Source organism: Scleropages formosus, chromosome 17 (genome assembly GCF_900964775.1).
Source record: "Scleropages formosus chromosome 17, fSclFor1.1, whole genome shotgun sequence".
Lineage (NCBI taxonomy): Eukaryota > Metazoa > Chordata > Actinopteri > Osteoglossiformes > Osteoglossidae > Scleropages > Scleropages formosus.
The window spans coordinates 18,248,381-18,267,450 of NC_041822.1; the positions used below are offsets into that span (position 1 = coordinate 18,248,381).

Sequence of the window (19,070 nt, forward strand, 5' to 3'; positions counted from 1 at the left end):
TGGCAAATTCAGCTCACCCTTTTGCTGCTGTGAAGTGTCTTTATTTACCACAGGAGTTTTTGATCCATTTAAAAAGGCACCAAAACACGTTTCTGGGTTCCGAGGAGGAAAAGTACTACACGATGGAGTGCAAGAAACCCCTCTCTTGCACCCGCCGGACGGGGCTTTGCTGTGCACACAGGTGGCTGCACTCGTGTTTCCAGCGTGTAAGACACACCCCGAGGCAGAGATTCAGTGGCTGTTTGAGACCACCAGATATAACCAACATCTGACTAACATCTGGATGGGGCTCGAATTCGAGTTTTGCGGCGCAGCGGCTCCGGAGCAGGTGTCTCGCGCGCGCGGCTTGACTGACGGCTTTGCATGTGACGTCATGACAGGAGGGGGCGGGGAGAGGGCTTCGCGTACACAGGGAGCGAGCGTAAGAAAGAAAGAAGGAAAAGAAGGGAAGCGCCGGAGGGGGATTTCGTCCATCTCCGCTCTGTCTGTAGCCGAGCACAGATCCGACGGATCCGACACTCGGGGTAGCGAAGGACAACTGACGCTGCGATCCGTCCGCAGGATCAGAGCACAGAGGGACAGAGGATCAGCTCCTCGGAGGTTGGGGCAGAATAGAACTGGGAAGCTGCTACTTTCTGTTTCGCGGTACTACTCCTCTACAAGCGGACACGGAGGCTTGGGATGCTGTGGATGCTGGGGATGCTGTGAATCCCGACTGCCTTCGAGGGGCATCCACACCGAGCCCCCTGATCGGAATGGTGAGTGTTCAGCAGGTCCTCTTCCCCCTCTCCTCTCAACGGATGGGCCGGAGAGATAAAGACGGGGACCCCGGGATGTGGCTGTCCGAATGGGGACTCGTCGCTGCCCGTTGTGCTCCCTTCGTTCACACTCGACTCGAGGGTAATGCTTTGTGTGTGAATCATGTGTGTTCTTTAGTGTTTTAATTAAATTAGTGTGTGTGTATTGCTTGGTGTGAATGCACACAAAGACGGATGCAGCGTGGACCACACACACACAGGCTTTTAGAAACTGTCTTTTAGAAACAGTCGGATGCGATGTAGGATAATGTCTCATTCTGGACGTCCTTCGTGATTTTGGTCGTTTTTGTGTGTTCCACACAACAACAGTGTGCTCCTCCAGCTATTCAGCCTTAGAACAAGTTGAATTCCATTGAACACCGGGCGTCGAATGGACGTTCAAAGAAATATTATATAACAGCGGAATTAAACAATGAGCCGCTTTCACAATTCATCGCCGGGATAAAATACATAATTTATAAAGTTTTCGCCCGGAGTCTGCTGCGTGAACGTGACGGTGAAACACAAAGAAAGCCTTTAGTCCGCCGCCGTGGACCGGGGCTCTTAGTCCTGTCTTCATTCAACACTTTTCTCTCGATTAACGGCTCAAGCGGCCCTGGGTGACGGGTTTTTTTTTTTTTTTTTTTTTTAACGAATCATGCGCGTGACTTTGTAATTAACATAAGTTTTGGCCCAGGTGCCACTCCATTTGCGGGCTGAGAAAAACATCCGAAAAGCGCATCAGAAACACGGGTGTTAATATTAGCTGAGGCGGTGTATGAACCGCGCTGTGCTACTTCCCGCCAGTTGTCCGGGCGCGCGGGAACACACGGGAGAGGAGCGCGAGGACAAAACCGGACGGGTCGGTGACCTTGAGTCGCAGAGTTAGTGAACTAGCTCGAGGCAGTGTGTGTGTGTTTTTTTTCCACAGACGTGTTGCTCGCGGATTCGGCTGTACAGGTGAAATGCCCATTTCCTGAGTTTTTTGTCAAATTTGTTTTCTTCCAACTTTAGCCTCGAATTATTAGAACTGCGTTCGTTTCATAACGAAAACGTGGTTTGTAGAATGTTAATTTAGAGCTGAATCATGACTTTTCACCTCAGCTGTTTCTCCAAACTGAGCCGTTTCACCTCAGCTGGTTTTCCACCGAGTGGCCACTTTATTAGGCACACCACTTTCTCTGAAGTGCATTTCCCAGGGATTGACTCTCTCTTTTTTTCAGAATATGCTGTTTAAAGCAGGTAAGTGGGTGCCTGCAGATTGTGAGGTTCAGAATGAGAGTAATTTTTCAGAGGGAGAGAAATATTGAAGTTTTTATCAACATGGTGTGAATGAGGGAGTCCGCTTTGAGTATAGTAAGAAATACCAACCTTACAGAGTTTTACATGACACCACCTTCAAAAGAGAACTTCCAACCGGTGGCAGTCCTGCGGTGAGATGCTGGCTTTCTGTGGGTGATCCAAGAGCTTCATGTGGACTGACACGTGTTGTGCAACGCTGGCTAGTCAGCTCAGTAACAGAAAAGTACAAGAATGTTGCTAGAAGACACTTGTCAAAACTGCAGAACTCTCAGTGTTTGTCATGGTTGAGTTGTAGCAGCTAAAAAGCAAACAGAGCTCTATTTTCAGCTAAGCAACAAAACAGTGCAGTTGTAAGTGGGCTAAGGAATACAAACACTAGACCCTGGAGGATTGCAAGAACATTGCCTGGTATGATGATCTGCATGATAATGCTCCATGCAGCACAGATATGATCATCCAGGAGTGTTATGGAGAAAGTCTGTTTGCTGCAAGCATTTGGCCAGTCAGCATATCCCAGTTAATGGACTGACCTGGGGGATGAAGCAGAACAAGCTATTGGGAGTAGAGCTCCAACACCAGCTGAGATGCTAGAGCTATAGGAAACAATGGAGCTGGCATGAATCAGTAACCATCTGGTGAGCTTTTGACACTTTTTTCAGCCTTGACAAGTTGAGGTCATTCTGAAGGGAAAAGCTGAACCTAATAAAGTGGCCCCTCTCTGTGTTATATATTGTGAAAAATGGATGACAGGTGAGACAAGACTACCTGTCTGGTCATGATGAGATGAGCTTAGGAAGCCGAAAGGCATTTCTGCTATTCGAAGTAGCCAGCTCAGAAGTGCACCAGTCTGTCACATAACTGGTTTCATTTGTTCCATGAAATCCCCCATTAGGTGAATTCCTTTATTGAGGAGATCGAATTACTTCTATATCTTACAAAAAATAATCAATTCACGGATGAAAAATGTCTCCTAAAATTCAAGTATCAAAATAAAAATTATTTTTATGCATGACAGTGATATTACCAAAATATGTTATTTATAACAAAAACTGTTATTTCTAGCTCATCTTGTATTGTTATAGTTTCATTCATTCGTTAAATAATTGGTTGCCCAGTGCAGGGCTTCAGATTTGTCTGAAGTCTCTTCCGGAAGCATAGCACATGAGGATAGGGTACATCCTTTTTTGAAGCATCCTGATAACATTTTACAGATGTTTATTATATAAAAAAATAAAGTTTACTGCTTAGGCCTTGTACTCTGCAAAGCACACTGACACTATATTAGCAGTGATAACAAATGATTGATCCTAGATCACGATTCTTTCAGTGATCACAAGATTAAGGCTCTATTTATGACAGTGTAATCAGTTTACGGTATAAAAGCTCTTCATATTATGTAAATAGTTGTTAATAATTACATGTTTAAATTCTATTTTCTAATAGTTAGTGTTTGTCAGTGCTTGATTTCCAGGTTGATTAGAAGTAAGAAGTTGTGAGTACATGTTTGGTTTGTTACGGAAGTGTGACTACAGTATCAAACTGCCCCATCCAGTGCATACATCACAAAAAACAAGTCCAGCCACCACTAAAACCCCATTAGAAAACTAGTGATAATTTTTTTCAAAGCAATGTAGAGATTAATACACTAGATTTAGGTAGAAAATAGTGAGGTGGCCACTACTGAGGTACAAAAAACTTTCTGAGTTTGAAACATCCTGTGTATCTGTGTTCCAAAGTGTCTGAAACAAGCACCTGATAGCAGTCGTACACGAATGAAATACGTGTTGAAAATGACTAACAGGCAAAATGGGGTGTTGTACTAAACATGCATAAAACATAAAATGAACACAAGAAAACTTATGTGAAATAAGGGTGTATATTTTTATGAGCCATAGTAACATTTTTTTTGTACCGAACCCCATCATGTAAGGGGTGAGTGTACAATGAACTTGGAAGATTATATAAGAGCTTGATGAAGTATGTAAATGCAATTATATATATCAAACCTATGGCATTTTCTGCTTTAAATGTTTTGGTATCTGGCTTGGTTCCTGTGAACTTTGGAAGTGAGTGTCACAGACCTACATATGGATCCTCAATCGGTGCTTTGTATTTTGATCCAAACAACAGTGGACAGGTTTCAGGTCCAGGAGGTATCACTTACTGCTCTCAGAGGGGGTCTATGTCTGCCTGCAGAGCTTTACTTCTTAGTCGGTCAGCCAGTCCGAGAATCAGACTGCCCGTATGCGTCAGCATATGCTAGGTTCTTGTCCGAGGACAGAATAAAATTGACTGCCCTATACGTCACCGTTTGCAGTGGACTGAAGGTCAAACAAAGTATAGGATCCACCTCACAGCTTAGTTTCAGGTTCACCTTTCCGTCTGGTCATATTGTCTCAAATGGTCTAACATTCCAGAAAACTTATGCTTGTACCTGAAATGTTGCAGGTTCAGATTTCAGGACCTTGCAGTTGTAACCTTAAGCTACTGGGTACCTAGACCCCTGAAGACGCTTAACTTGTACTACCTTAGTAAATATCCAGCTACAAGAGTAGGAGAAACAGCTGTGAAGGTCACCTTGGATAAAAGTCTCTGCTAAGTAAATGAATAATACAAGTTCCTCTGAATTAGCTAAGTGAAAACAAGCCTTAGTCAGTGTCCTTCATGCAGGTAACCTAAGATGAACTTGTCTCATGATGCAGTTGGGCATTTTCAATGACATGGTCTGTGATGCTGTTTCTGAAAAGAACATTACTGGTTGTGATGATTGTCTCAGTTGGTCATCTTCAACCATGTCAACAAGTTCTTGAAGTAAAGTGTGCTTTTGGTTGTCTGAGTATTCTCTTTGAAATTCTGAGACCAGAGTGCAATGATTAAGTGTTGGAACCCACACACAGCAGCAAGTCTTTGAGCCACCCTGCAGTGTTTGTAATGGTGACTCGCTTAGATCTTGCTCCATACAAAACCAGGCTGAAACTACTCCAGGTGTAACTGCTCTCTGTGCATCTGATCAGATCTTATGGTTGTAATTCCTCTTTCTCCCTTTCTCCAACTCTCCTTCTTCTCATCTCCATATCTCCTGTAAGTATAGCATGAGAGAGGTGCAGCAAGCTGGGTTTGGGCAACAGGAAGTCGTATAGAAAACCCAGGACCAACCTGCAATAGAATGGATTACTGGGACCTGGAGCAGGACTAACCCTTGCACAAGTCTGGGAAATGCTGGATGTACTGAGCACTCCACCAACACCACCTGATTTTCTGAGGATTCTAGACCCACTGAGGAGCTAAAGCAGGGTGGTCTGCCCATCACGTGGTTTGGATCTACACACAAGGGGTTGACTTTCCAGTGTTGCCATGGAAACCCCCACCCGTGTTATAGCAGCCCTTGTTGCACCGTTGTTGGAATCAGGAGGATGTGTGCTATACTTTCCCATCACCATCCCAGGATCTCACTATGTGAAAAGCTAAACTCAGTATAAATGCCCTATGATGCCCTTTGAGTATAAAGCACCTATGAGAAAAGACATCAACACTGCAACTGTGTATTCTTCCTTCAGTAATAACTCATTCACTTAGATGAAATTATTAATATCTGGTATTGCTGTAATATATTTTTACTATTTATTTTAATTAATTAATGAATTAATTTATAGCTTAATTAGGTAGGTGTTTAGCTGTAGGTAGATGCTTATTGATGTGTTTGCATAAGCCTTCCACACCATTCATGCGATGACCTCCCTGACACCCCAAGAGCCATGGCAAGGCAAGACGCCTCCCTCTTCCTGCATGGGTTTGATTTGGGCGGACGCTTCTCAGACCCACGGCCTCTGGGCTATGGCACCACAGGTCTAGTCTTGTCTGTGCTGGACCGGCGCAGTTCAAGGCGAGTAGCAGTAAAGCGACTGCCTCTGCGGGGGGCACTGGCGGTGAAGCATGCCCTGCGTGAAGTCAAGATCACCAGACGGCTGCGGCATGAGAATGTGGTGGCCGTGCACGAGGTGCTGGGCCCTGGTGGGCGGCCGCTGCCTCCGGATCCAACGTTTCTGCCCGCCCTCTACGTGGTGCAGGAGTGCATGCAGACAGACCTGGCACGGCTGTTGGAGGGTGGCCCACTGCCCTCTGACCATGCCAAGCTGTTCTTCTACCAGCTGTTGCGCGGTCTCAAGTACATCCACTCGGCCAATGTCCTGCACCGTGACCTCAAACCCGCCAACATCTTCCTCAACGTCGATCAGTTACTGCTCAAGATTGGGGACTTTGGATTGGCCCGCATCGTTGATCCGCATTACTCACATGAGGTGAGAGCCGCCATTTACAGCTTTATCATCAGGGCCAGATTTGTGACAGGCGTCCAGAATTTGGTGTAAGTGATTGATAGCTGGTATGTCATAATTTCTTACTGCTACAGAGTGCTTTACTTTGCTTTTTTCATGTGCTGGTAGGAGACTATGAGGCTAAAACCAGTAGAGAGGAGATCCTTAATTCTGAGAGGAAATCCAGTTGGAGCATATTAAATCACTTTGCAATTAGAGTGAGAATATTATCCTGTTTAGAAGAGCCTTTTGCCTTGGTGCCCTGCAGCGCTGAGCTCCCCTTTGTTTAGCTGTTTAGTATTCTTCCTGCAGCCTGTCATTCGTCTTATTCACAAGAAAAGTGAGCTAACATGCAAATACCCTAAAGTTTTTTTTAAAAAATACATCTCTATCCAATGATCTGCTGATGTAACCTGAGAAGAGCAACAGTAAAAGAGGAGATATTTCTGCCCCCATCTGACACATGACCCATGAGCAGGTGAGGCCCATGCAGACTTCTGATTGGCCTGGCTTCAGACACATCACTTGTTCTGCCCTCACTGCCTTGTCAAACATTTCTACTTTACTTGGCTCTAAATGGCCAGTTGGCAGTAGTGGGTTCACAGCAGCTCTACAGGCAGTTTATGATTATTATTATCATCATTATATTGCTTTGATACTTTATAAGCAATTTTATGACTTTACCAACTAGCACAGGTGGATATTTGTAGCTATTCTGGTTAAGTACCTTCCTCATGGGTACCAGAGCAGAGCTTTTCCTTCTGGTCTCCCATTTCCATTGCATGTGTATACTTAGGGTTGTGTGCATGTGTCAGCTCACTTGTGTGCATGTGCAGTTCATATGCTAAATGTGTTATTTGCATTTTAATTTTACTCTTCATTTTAAATAAAGGGAAATTAGTATTTTGGGAGGTATCAGTCACCCGCACATGTAATTGAGGCACAAAGTACTGCTTTCACTCTGGCTTCATAGTCATATATTGTTGCATGATAATTAAAAGGGACAATAACTCCAATTGCACTGACTGATCTGGATTACATACTGAAAGATTAATGTGACCATTTACTGCTTCGTTGTACAGTTCTATTGTGACAGGAATGGACCCGGTTACAGAATCGGATGGTGTAGTCACTTTCAATGGAGACTTTTGTCACAGACAGACAAGGACAGCATTGCCCTGGGTGCGTGGGGGTGCTCAAGCAGAGTTGGCGCAGGGAGCGGAACGCAATGCCAGAACAAGCAGGACAGTAGCATGACAAGTGAAGCCGTGTCAATGTGAACCAGATGGTGGAAGTTGCAAAGTGGTGGAGCTGTGTTTGTGTGATGATCCACAGGAACTGAAAGCAACAGTGTGGTGCCGTAGTCCCCCCATCCAATCACTCACCCACCAGCCACTGCCTACAGGGAGCCAAGAGAGACTGTCAGGGCAAAGCCAGGAAATTTTGTGAGAAATGAATACTCTCTCTGTCTTATTCTATTTAAGACCAGAGATGAATTGTAGCTGAGGTATTTCATACTGTAGTGGGAAAGGGGCCTTCCTTTTGCATCATTTCTTTTTTTTTCTTTGAGTATGTCATCAAAGCCTCATCCACTGCCCTGAGCACCTTGTTCCTGCAATTATCCTCACCTCACAGGCTGCCTTTTACCTCATAAATGTGAACATTGGCAGCCCGATGCCGTTTGTACGAGGACACGGTCTGTTGCATGGGCACGTGCTCCAGTCTCCCACTGACACCTGGAGCTGCATATGCCAGGGAGACTGTGACCCGACTGATAGCCTAGGGATCAATGTTCCGTCATGCCCCAAGGACTGCTGGGATATCATGGCCAGGCAAGCAATAAGTGGGAACTGCCCTAGGACTGCGGAGTAACGCTGTTGATACAGTTCTCACATGCAATTATTACTTCTTCAGTGTCATAGCTTTTTGCAGAAGTGCTTGTTTGCTCGTTGGTCTAAGACAATAGCCAGTGCCTTTTCTTCAGCTGTCAGCAGCTGCCGCCCTACAAAGTGGGGTCTTGGGTACGATAGAGGTGACCAACTGAAATATTATCAGGACCATTATCAGACTCAGGAATTGCTCTGATTACTGGTTCCCTCTTTCCTGTCAGAAAACACAGCTCCAGCAGAAATGGAGAGAGCAACATAGGGTATGGTTGTGTCCGCAGCATTTTTTCTCTCAAAATGTCGAATAATAAATCTCCTACTGCCCCTATTCCTGCTGCGTCCCCCTCCCTCTCCCTTCAGCTGAAATACTCCTGTCAGCCCCCTACTAATAATTCATCACCTAAAGAAAGGAGGGAGAGTGGGAGGTGAGAAAAGGAAGTGATGAGGGTTTGTGGAGAGTAGGGGGTAGGTGGGGAGAGTGGAGGGGGCAGAGAGGCCTGCAGCCTCTTTCAGCTGTTGCTCATAAAACATTAAACAGCACTCAAGTAGGTCCTTTTATCCACAGAGCAGCGGGAACCAGAGAGAGAGGTTGCGACATGTATCGAGTGGAGGGGTGGGATGATCTCAGAATAAAACAAACTCCTCATGTGGAACCCCTGCTGAAGTCCTGGCGTGTAACAGGTTTAAAAACACTGTGCACATCCATGTTCTGCTACACATGCTACATTGGGGCTGTGCCTAGCTTATTGGTTAGTGCTGCTGCTTTGCAGTGACATCACCCTGGATGGACTCCTACCTCTTCCTGTAGCACCCTTGAGCAGAGTTCTTACCCTGAATTGATATAGTAAAAATGACCCTTTTGTGTAAATGGGTAAGTAATTGTGAGGAGCTTAGTGTACAAACCTAATGTCGTCACAGCTTTGGACAAAGGTGTCAGTGAAATAATGGTTAATAATAATCACAGCCTTGACTTACCAAGTACAACAGTACTGTAAAGTGAAATGATAGTTTTACTTTGTAAAGCATATGAATATGCTAGGGTCTCATATGCATTGCTCAGCCTTGGCTACTTAAAAGCTAATTTACAGTGCTGTAGTTGCCAACTTCTGTAATAAATATCACGAATGAAGGCAAAGGGAAAGAGTCTGAGCCCAGCAGGCTGAGGTTTTGCTGAGAGCCATGGAAGGTGTTGATGTCTGTGTTTTGGACTCAAGCCAGACCTGGGGGTGAGATGTGGCCGCTGCCTATCGCAAAGCCGTCCAAGAAGGATGCAGGTTGCAGACCAAGAACTGCAGCATCAGGGATCCTGTGTTGCGTTTCAATTCCAACCCCTACTCTTTCAGACCAGCTCTTCCGCAGTGCTAAGTTCCTGTACAGGACCACTGCATGACCTTTATGTGTTGAGTTTGATGTGTTTTACTCCAGCACTGTGGAATGAAACTCATGCATGCTGTCAGTGACTCTTTCAAGGTTTTAGATTTACAGAGTATAACGGTGTAATTGAGTTATCCCGAGAATTTCCTGCTGGATGATTTGTGAAAAGCTAACTTGCATTCCCTTTCATTCCTCTGTCCCCTTATTTCTTTCTGTGTTCATCCTTCGTGACTCAGGGATACCTCTCAGAAGGCCTGGTGACAAAGTGGTACCGCTCACCACGCCTCCTGCTGTCCCCCAACAACTACACCAAGGCCATTGACATGTGGGCAGCCGGCTGCATCCTGTCCGAAATGCTGACTGGACGCATGCTTTTTGCAGGTAAGGAGATGGGCTGAGTGGAGGGGGGTGAGAATGGATGGTCTTATGCAATGTATTGCTGAATAGTCTGGTATCCGAGAAGAGATTTTTCATAACATAACAAAGTGACCTCTTGTCGGAGCTCTGGAAAGCAGGAGGGAAAGGAGATCCATTTGCCTCTGTGTACTTGTCATAGTGTCTGTCCTGCCTGTGTGTGTATCTCTGTCTTCTTTTCTGTGTAAAAGTGTCCACCACTGAAAGCAGTACCAGTTAAAAGATTTAGTATAGTTGCTGGAAATGAATTTTCTTCTTAAATGATGTTTTACATATAGGCCATTTGTTTGAGTTGTCCATTTTTTTTCCCATTATCAGATAATTTTTGAGCAACTGTGAAGTGTGTTCCGCTTTATCTTGCGGAAGAATAAAGAATTTTCAACTAGCCATAACCTTGATGCTTACCTCAAAAATTTGCTATGACAGCCATGCTGGCTGAGGTTCTAGGGACTTCATAAAGATCCCCATCTCTGAGCAAAGTGCCCCAGACCATGACGCTGCCTACTCCAAGCTGAAGAGTGGGGACTACACAGGCACAACTCATGCTCTTATTTCACTCTGCCTTTTACAAGTACGAGGGCATTGGTCCCAAATATTTCACATTTTAGCTCATCAGCCCATAAGACAAACTTCCACTCATCCATCCACATTCTGTATTTTTGGCCTAAGCAAGTGTGTTTAAACTTGTGACTGGCACAGCAAGTGTAGAAGTGTGTGACTTGAATGGTTGTTTGTATAGTGGAGAGTTTGAAAAAGACATGAGCCTGGTATGAATAGCTTATCCCTGAGACCAGAAAAGCACTAGTTAGAATTCCAGCCCAAATTTAGCTTAGCAGATACTGTGTCACCACCTCTTAAGATACAGTAAAGTCCCTCTGACAGAGGAGCTCATCGATGAGCTTACAGTAGTTATTAGACCTGTTTACACTCTACCAGGCAGTCCTTCCATCCATGCAATCAATAGTTTCATTTTTTTGTGCAGATCTTTGCACACATCAGTGAATATTCAGTCATTCATCTGTCACCTTTAATCTCCCAGCAAATTTTGTGAGTCAAAAACATCTATCAGTTCTTCTCTTACACCTTGACTTAAATGTCAGATTATTCACTTTGGTAAGTAGACTACACTGCATGAATTTTCAAATAATTAATTTATCTGTCTATAGAGGTATTGTATCAGCAATTGCATGGATTTGTTGTAGTAGATCCAGTGGGGCTGGCCAGTCTGCCAGCCGGCCTCACCATGGGTCTCGGCCCCCTGGGGAGAACGCTGTGTCAGAGCAACCCTTCCATCCTCTTGTGTTTGAGCTGGGGAGAAAGAACTGGGTTCTGACAGCAGTGTGTAGGGGTAGCAGGGTGTTTCAAGGGGCTGTCCCCAGTGGGCCATGCCTTACTTCTTTGAGGAGTTTGGGAGTGATTCAAGTGATGCTGATCGTGTGTGTCTTTGCACATCAGGAAGAAGACATCCAGGAATAGCACACAACTATGGGAATTCTTTTTCAAAAAAAAAAAAAATCTATGAATAAAGGAATATTATTTTGCATCGGGGGGGTGCGGTGGCGCGTCAGGTTAGGCCAGTGCCCGCTGAGTAGCGAGTCTGGGGTTTGAGTCCTGCTTGGGGTGCCCTCTGACAGACTGGCATCCCGTCCCGGGTGCATCCCCTCGGCCCCGCACCCTGTGTTACCGGGCAAGGCTCCGGCTCGCCGCAACCCCACTTGGGATGAGCAGTTGTTGACAATGGATGGACAGATGGATTTTGCTTCATTGACGTGTCATTACAAGTGAGCAGTGTCTTTGCCTGGGATACTGTTTGTCTAGCTACAGTATATGTTGGCTTAATTTCTATATTTGACAGTGACTCTCTGTGCATTGGTCTGTCTGTGTCATGGTTGTCTTTGAACGTTTTCATGTGTGTGACTTGTGAGTATTGTTAATAAACCCTGAGTTTTGTAATCCTGTCTGTAACTCAGTCTATGTGAGGTTTGGCTATGAGTGTCTGTTTGTGATTCTCTGTGACTCGCTATCTCTGTCTGTGACTCTGTGTTGAGTTGAGCTGTGACCTTCTCCCTTTGTCCTTCTGTCCCCTCAGGGGCCCACGAGCTAGAGCAGATGCAGCTGATCCTGGACACAGTGCCAGTGCTAAGGGAGGAGGACCGACAGGAGCTAATGCAGGTCATGCCCTCCTATGTCAGCCAAGGCTGGGAGGTCAGGAAGTCATTGCGGGAGCTGCTACCTGAAGTGGACGTAGGGGGTAAGCAAAACGAGTAAAGACCTATGAAAACAATGACTGGGTTAACATTATGTCACTAATACAACAAAGGGCATGAACCTGTACTGTAATGCAGGACACAATGCAAAAACTAGAACTTTTACTGCAAATATTGGGGCACAAGACAGGAACTGGAAATGTACAGGAAATATAGGATACAAGCAAAGAATTGGAGACTTTTCAGGAGACTTTATAGAGCACAAGGCAGGAATATGAGCCTAAACTTAAAACACGGGCATAGAATATGAGCTTGTACAGAAAATGAATGACAAGAGCAAAAAACAAATCTGCAGAGTGGAGTGCAGAGAGAGGGACCATATTTGTTAACTACCTGGCTTTGTAAGCAATATTCAAGGGTTTATGTTAGCCTGGGGCGCTTCCCTATAAAAGTTACAGTGGCCAGCAGTTGGCATAGTGATTAAACTCATAGACATCCACTTGAAGGACACATGTTTAAATCCTTCTCCGGTGGTAGTACCCTTGAGGATGCCTTTGCTTACATAAATTGCACCAGATAAAATTACTCAGTTATATAAATGGGTAAATGATTGTAAGTAGGGGTGCGGTGGCGCAGTGGGTTGGACCACAGTCCTCCTCTCTGGTGGGTCTGGGGTTCGAGTCCCACTTGGGGTGCCTTGCGACGGACTGGCGTCCCGTCCTGGGTGTGTCCCCTCCGGCCTTGCGCCCTGTGTTACCGGGTAGGCTCCGTGACCCCGTGTGGGACGAGCGGTTCTGAAAATGTGTGTGTGTGTGTGTGTGTGTGATTGTAAGTACCTCAGTATACAAAGCTAACATTGTAAATTACTTTTGATAAAAACCTCAGTTCAATTGATAAATAAACTAATTACTGAACTGTTCTTGTCCAGGGTGGCATGGTGGTGAGAAGCGCTGTCAGCTTCACAGTGCCCAAGCTCTTTGGGTATAGGTTCAAATCCTTCTCAGTCTGTGTGGAGTTTGCATGTTCACCCAGTGTCTGCATGGGTTGCCTCTTACAGTCCGAGGAATTGCGTTTCAGGTGAATTAATGGTGCTGAATTGCCCACAGTGTTTGGCTACCCTACAATGGACTGGTGTCCCATTCAGGGTGTTACCCCCCAAGTACCGAGTAATTCTGGGATAGGCTCTGGACCCCCATGACCCTTATCAGGACAAACGGTTATCAGAGTGATTGGATGTTTTTATCCACCAATAGCCTGCAAAACAAAGCAATGTAAAACTGTAAACTATGTTCTCCGAGTTGCTTTTGGAGAAGATCTCCTGCTGAGCAACTGAGTAAACGGAAGACTACCCTTCCACCCAGATGTAATTTCAGGGCATTGTGAGCACTCAGCACAAACATACAAACATGCACAAACAGACACATAGTGTTGCAACTTCTGAAGACTCAGTGTGTTGTGTCGGAGGAGTGTGGGAGAACATTTGAGGAAACAGGATGGAGGATGGGGCCATGCAGAAGGGCAGGGGATCATAGGAGAGCGAGACAACAAGTGCTAATCACCTTGCTGCCAGCTCCAGCTCTCCATGAAGCTGGAATGCAGAGCAAATGCAGCTTTTCAGAGCAATGAATGTCTTAACACACTAGGTTATTGTTTTGTTGCTCTGTAGATACTTTTTATTCAAAGCTAGACATTTATTTCTCTGTTATTTGGGGTGTTTTATGGGAGTCATTCAGGATCAGCATGTAGCTCAAGGGTACAGCAGCAAGGCCCCTCCTCAAAGACTTCAGGGTAGATGCATATGACAACATCCTGCCTGTTGCCCTTATGTGCCCTGTAGAGCCTACAGAAACCAGAGTCTTATGATCAGACTATATCTATCCCATTAACTGTTTTTTAATTAAAAAGAAGCAATAAAATGTTACCCTGGGCCATGACTCAGAGTAAGACACTGCCATCATTCACGCTGCCTTGTGCAATTGTTTTGTAACATGAATGTGAAGTTAAAATATGTGCATAATAATTACAAAATTCAAATATGATGCAATTTCCAGTGGAATGCAGCATTTTTATTAGATCTTCCCCAGAGTGTGTCAATTCACCAGAAGGAGTTATGTGGTATTCATGTGCGCGCACACACACACACACACACACACACGCATACACAAATGCATTTGCAGGCACTTCTAGAGTTACAGTGTTGCACTGCTGAGTAAGAAGACATAGCCACTTAAGCTAATTCCCTCCTGTTTCTTGTCTCCTTATTCCTCAGCCATTGATTTCCTGGAACAGATCCTGACCTTTAACCCCATTGACCGGCTGACAGCAGAGGAAGCCCTTGCGCATCCTTTTCTGCGTCAGTACTCCTGCCCCCAGGATGAGCCCACGTCCTCCCATCCGTTCCGCATTGAGGACGAGCTGGATGATAGCCTTGTCACTGCCCACGACCACAGCCATGCTTTGCACTGGGATGCGTGTGAGAGAATGGTCACTGAGCATGACCATGATCACACCTCTCACTGGGATAGGTATGTCCACTTGACCTCACACTGAAAGGAGTATGAAATAAAAAATGATTAGATAAAAATATGAGCTACAGTGGCACATAAGGGCAAAGATGTGACTCTCTAGTAGGTTGCAAAAAGATAACATAACACAGACGCTGCTGTTCAGAGCAACACGGTACATTCGGGGCAAACTGGGTATTTCTTGGTATGCTCTCACATTTGTGTCCTTTTTTGGCATACTTGTGTTGACATGAGGATTCAGATTGGTAACTTGATGGGCTGGGCACACCTCCTCAGTCCTGTAGGAGGATCATGATCTGGCACCGCCCTTTGTGGTACAGGTTGGCATAGCAGCTCAGTGCGTCAATGTACATCTCCTCAGGGAATCCCAGAGCAGGGGGTGCAGTGTTATTGCAGGAACACGGCAAGCAGCAAGCTGAGTTACCACATCCATCAATATCCATAAAGATTATACAACATCCAACAGTACCTTTTCAGCTGCGAATATGCAGCGCATTAGCTGTGGGCTCAGTGCGATTACATTACAGATAATCAAACTCTGTGTGAAGCTGCAGAGATTAAGGGCAGTGCCAGAAGTGCCTCAGATAAAATTCCCCCAGGACCCAAGGGACATGGCGCGGGAGCTAAATATAGCAGCTCATCAACCCTTCTCACGTTAGAACTCCTGGCCGACCCCCCTTGCAACTCTGTCGTGATGTCATTTTCTTGTCCCAGCCAGCCATATGACCTAGCTCTAGAAAGTATATGCGCATGGGTTCGGTGCTGGCACAACAGTAGGTCGAAGTACGGTCATTTCCTCAGCCATAATAAAGATGAGACGACAGAACTGGTGACCAAACTGAATGCTAAGAGGGCCAGTTGGATTAAACAGGTGGAGTTCTGCTGCCGTCTCACCTTTGCTTGTCCTCTCCTTCGCACTTTCTACAGATCTGAAGAAAGCCTGTCGTCAGAGCCCAGCTGGAGGCAGTCAGGTCAGGCTGAGGACGTACCAAGCCTGTCCGAGGCAGCAGAAGAGGGTGAGGAGGAGGTGCAGAGAGATCCCCGTGCAGGGCCTAAACCCCCACTGGAAGAAGTGCAGGTGGACCCACGCAAGTATTCCCACAGCAGCTCAGCAGAGCGGTACCTGGAGCATTCGCACAGTTCCCTGGAGCGTGCTGGTGGCCCCCATGGTGAGCTGGATTGCGGGCACTCCTGTGACTACAAGGTGGGCTCACCCTCCTACCTAGACAAAATAGCGTGGCGGGAGGGCAAACCACAGCACTACTCCGAGCCCAAACTCATCCTGGACCTGTCACACTGGAAGCGCAACAGTCAGCTAAAGCCCACGGGAATCAGCGTAGGAGAGCCACCACCTGAGGGCCCGGGGGACCTTTTTCTGGAGATCTCCCGCTGGGTGGAGAGCTCACAATCCCGCCTTCGTTCCCCCACCCCCAGTCCACCCCCAGAGGCATTCTCTCCACCCAGGTCTCCACCTCTTCCACTGTCCCCCACCCTGCTCCCTCTACCCATCTCCCACCACCTCGTTCCTGAGTCGAAGCACCACGGGAGGAAGATCAGCCCTCCCTCTTCCTCCTCCTCACCTCCATCCCTGTTACCATTTTCTCCTTCTTCTCCTCCGGTGCTTTCCTCTCCAGTGAGGTCCTTCTCCACTTGCTACGTTGCTAACCCTACCCCGACAGAGACAGTCCCTCCCAGAGGGGCAGAGTCCCAGTTTGATTTGGATGCATTCATCTCTCATGCCCTCAAGCTGTGCAGTCAGAAGGAGGACTTGGGGGAAAAGGATGTAGCTCGGCTAGCTGATATTAACGGTGCACCCGCTATCCCACCTTCAACTCCTGCATCTGAGATGGTTAAGGCACAGAGCTTCCAGAAAGAGCACTGGTAAGGCAGCTTTCAGCAGTGGTTCTGCTCCTGTTCTATAAATTCCTGCAGCCTTTGGCTTACGGCATGCTGCAAGGCGTGAGCTTGACACCCCCTAGAATGGACAGTTTTGGGCTCGCCTATGGGTACTAGCTGGTTTGCCAGTGAATACTACTTAATCAAACCATGAATACTGGTCACCCTACCAAGGAGCCTTCCCATTGACAATGGCTAGCCAGTCCATGCATAGCAGGTTGCATATCTTAGCTTTTCAGTCCAAATCACGAGTGCAGTTCCTCTGACTCTTACTCAGTGAGCAATGCCAGATTGTGGCAAAGAGGGGATTCTCACTGAGACTGCCATCTTTTCTGGCTAGCAGTGTATGTATCACAGTAGCGGAGTCTGAGTGACATTGCTACAAATCGTGAAAGGCATTAAGTTTGGCAAGCGACCTAAGGCTGTAGAAATAATCGTGAAGATGAAGCATGGCTGGGATTGTTGGTACACATGATCATTGTGTCACTTTGTGATATCGCCTGGCACATACGAAAGTGCATCATCAAGCCTTGAGAGAATTAAATGTCTAGAAAGTGATTCTGGAAAAATTTAATAACCTCCATATTTCCATTGATTACAAATTATTGCAGTTTAAACACCCACTTTATTACTAACTAAGTTTGGCAAGAACACAAATTTTATAACAGGTTATATAGTCATTTAAAAACCCAAGTATTTGCCTCTTGAACCCCATGTCCAACTATTTCTTGAATGTGTTCTTGATGGATTCTTGAAAATGTCCTGGACTGGCAGATGGACTATAACATGTGAAGAGCTGAATGTGTTTGGGTACTGCAGAATGTGCTTTGGTCACTCGCTGAGCAGTTGGCTCTGTATTTCTGACCGACTTGTTTCTTTTATTCAACCTGTTATTGATGGACATTCCCACCAAAAGCATGGCATATAAGATTGTACAAATACTCTATTGTACTCTTCCCTTTCTTTCCAGCCGGAGTCAGCATTGGACAAAGAAAGGACTTTTTTAGTTTTCTGATTTATTTAACAGATGAATAAAGTTGAATAAAATTGCCAAAACTGAGGAGTCATTTTTCATCATTTAGCAGACACTTTTCTCCAAAACAATGCAGAGCTCAGGGTACGGGGTACCTTTTTCTGGAGATGCAAAAAGTGCATTCCCAGCACACATTACCCGAGTCGCAGTCTGTATAACTGAACCTGATACTAAGTACAAAGACGATCATGATGAGTAATGCAAATTTATGGGGCTGTCAAGATCAGGGAAGAAACGGGTCCATAAGAGATGGATTTTAAGACCTTCTAGATTATTGGAAAGAATTTGTGAGGGAGAGAGGAAGCTCATCCCTCCACATCGGATACTGAGAACCTGTCAGCTTTGGATTTTGAAACTGATTTTGGGTTCATGTTTTCTTTAGCACTTCATTAGGAAATGAATGAGATACTTCTGGATACATAGTAGTCTGGAGATCATCACAAAAGTGATAACGTCTTCAAGTCGGACAACTATTCGTGCTGTGAAATATAACATCACAACTGCAAACCAGACTAATGAAAAGCATTATATTTTATGATGTCTCAGTTTATGGACACAACTAATGAATGAGCATCCTATCTTTTTCCACTTCTTGAAAATGCCTACACAGTGAAGTAACATGCACTAGTCAAAGCCAGCTGATAACTGTGTAATGATAAAGTTAAGGAAGCACGATTTACACCAGGGAATACGATTTGCAACAGACAGCAGTACTTTTCAGTTACTTGGCTGTACTTACTATAAACACAAGTTTGGATTTAAATGCATTTATTGACTTAAATCACAGATGCCCAACTCATTTCTTGGCAGCCTGTGCTTATGTAGGCTTTTGCTGAAACCTCCTTACTTAATTATTTAAGTTTTTCTGTGTGATCATTTTATGTGGTACAGTTGAAGAGGATTTCAGTGTGTATCAAGAAAATACCTTATTTCAATACCAGACTGCAGTGGAAATATACACATACTGTCTGAAACGCTTGTCCCATATGGGGTCACGGAGAGCCAGAGCCTAACCTGGCAACACAGGGCTTAAGGGGAGGGGACACACCCAGGACGGGACGCCAGTCTGTCGCAAGGCACCCCAAACAGGACTTGAACCCTAGGCCCAGGTTCAACCCACTGCGCCACCGCACCCCCTGCAGTGGAAATACATAACTTAAATAACTGCTAACATTTACTGGTAATATGACCAGCCTGATTATTATTACTTCATTTAGCCAATGCCTTTCTCCAAACTAACTTATTGGCAGATAGTGTTGTTTGTACAAGCTACTTACAGTTACAGGATTTATCTATTTATATAATTGGCTATAACTTGAGTAA

The 19,070-nt window shown here is 45.4% G+C and overlaps 1 protein-coding gene across 2 annotated transcripts; it reads left to right on the forward strand.

Moving 5' to 3' along the window:
- The first annotated feature begins 393 nt into the window (after positions 1-393).
- On the forward strand, positions 394-17,696 carry mapk4 (mitogen-activated protein kinase 4). 2 transcript variants are annotated; one of them, XM_018758478.2, is made up of 6 exons: positions 394-758; positions 5,191-6,397; positions 9,909-10,053; positions 12,176-12,337; positions 14,563-14,818; positions 15,746-17,696. In XM_018758478.2, exons 2-6 carry the CDS (start codon positions 5,855-5,857, stop codon positions 16,701-16,703), a joined length of 2,064 nt encoding a protein of 687 aa, XP_018613994.1. In that variant the 5' UTR covers positions 394-758; positions 5,191-5,854; the 3' UTR covers positions 16,704-17,696. The 2 variants fall into 2 exon arrangements, with proteins under 2 accessions (XP_018613994.1, XP_018613996.1); XM_018758480.2 differs by lacking the exon at positions 394-758 and having other exon boundaries at positions 4,765-6,397.
- The last annotated feature ends 1,374 nt before the right edge of the window (positions 17,697-19,070 follow it).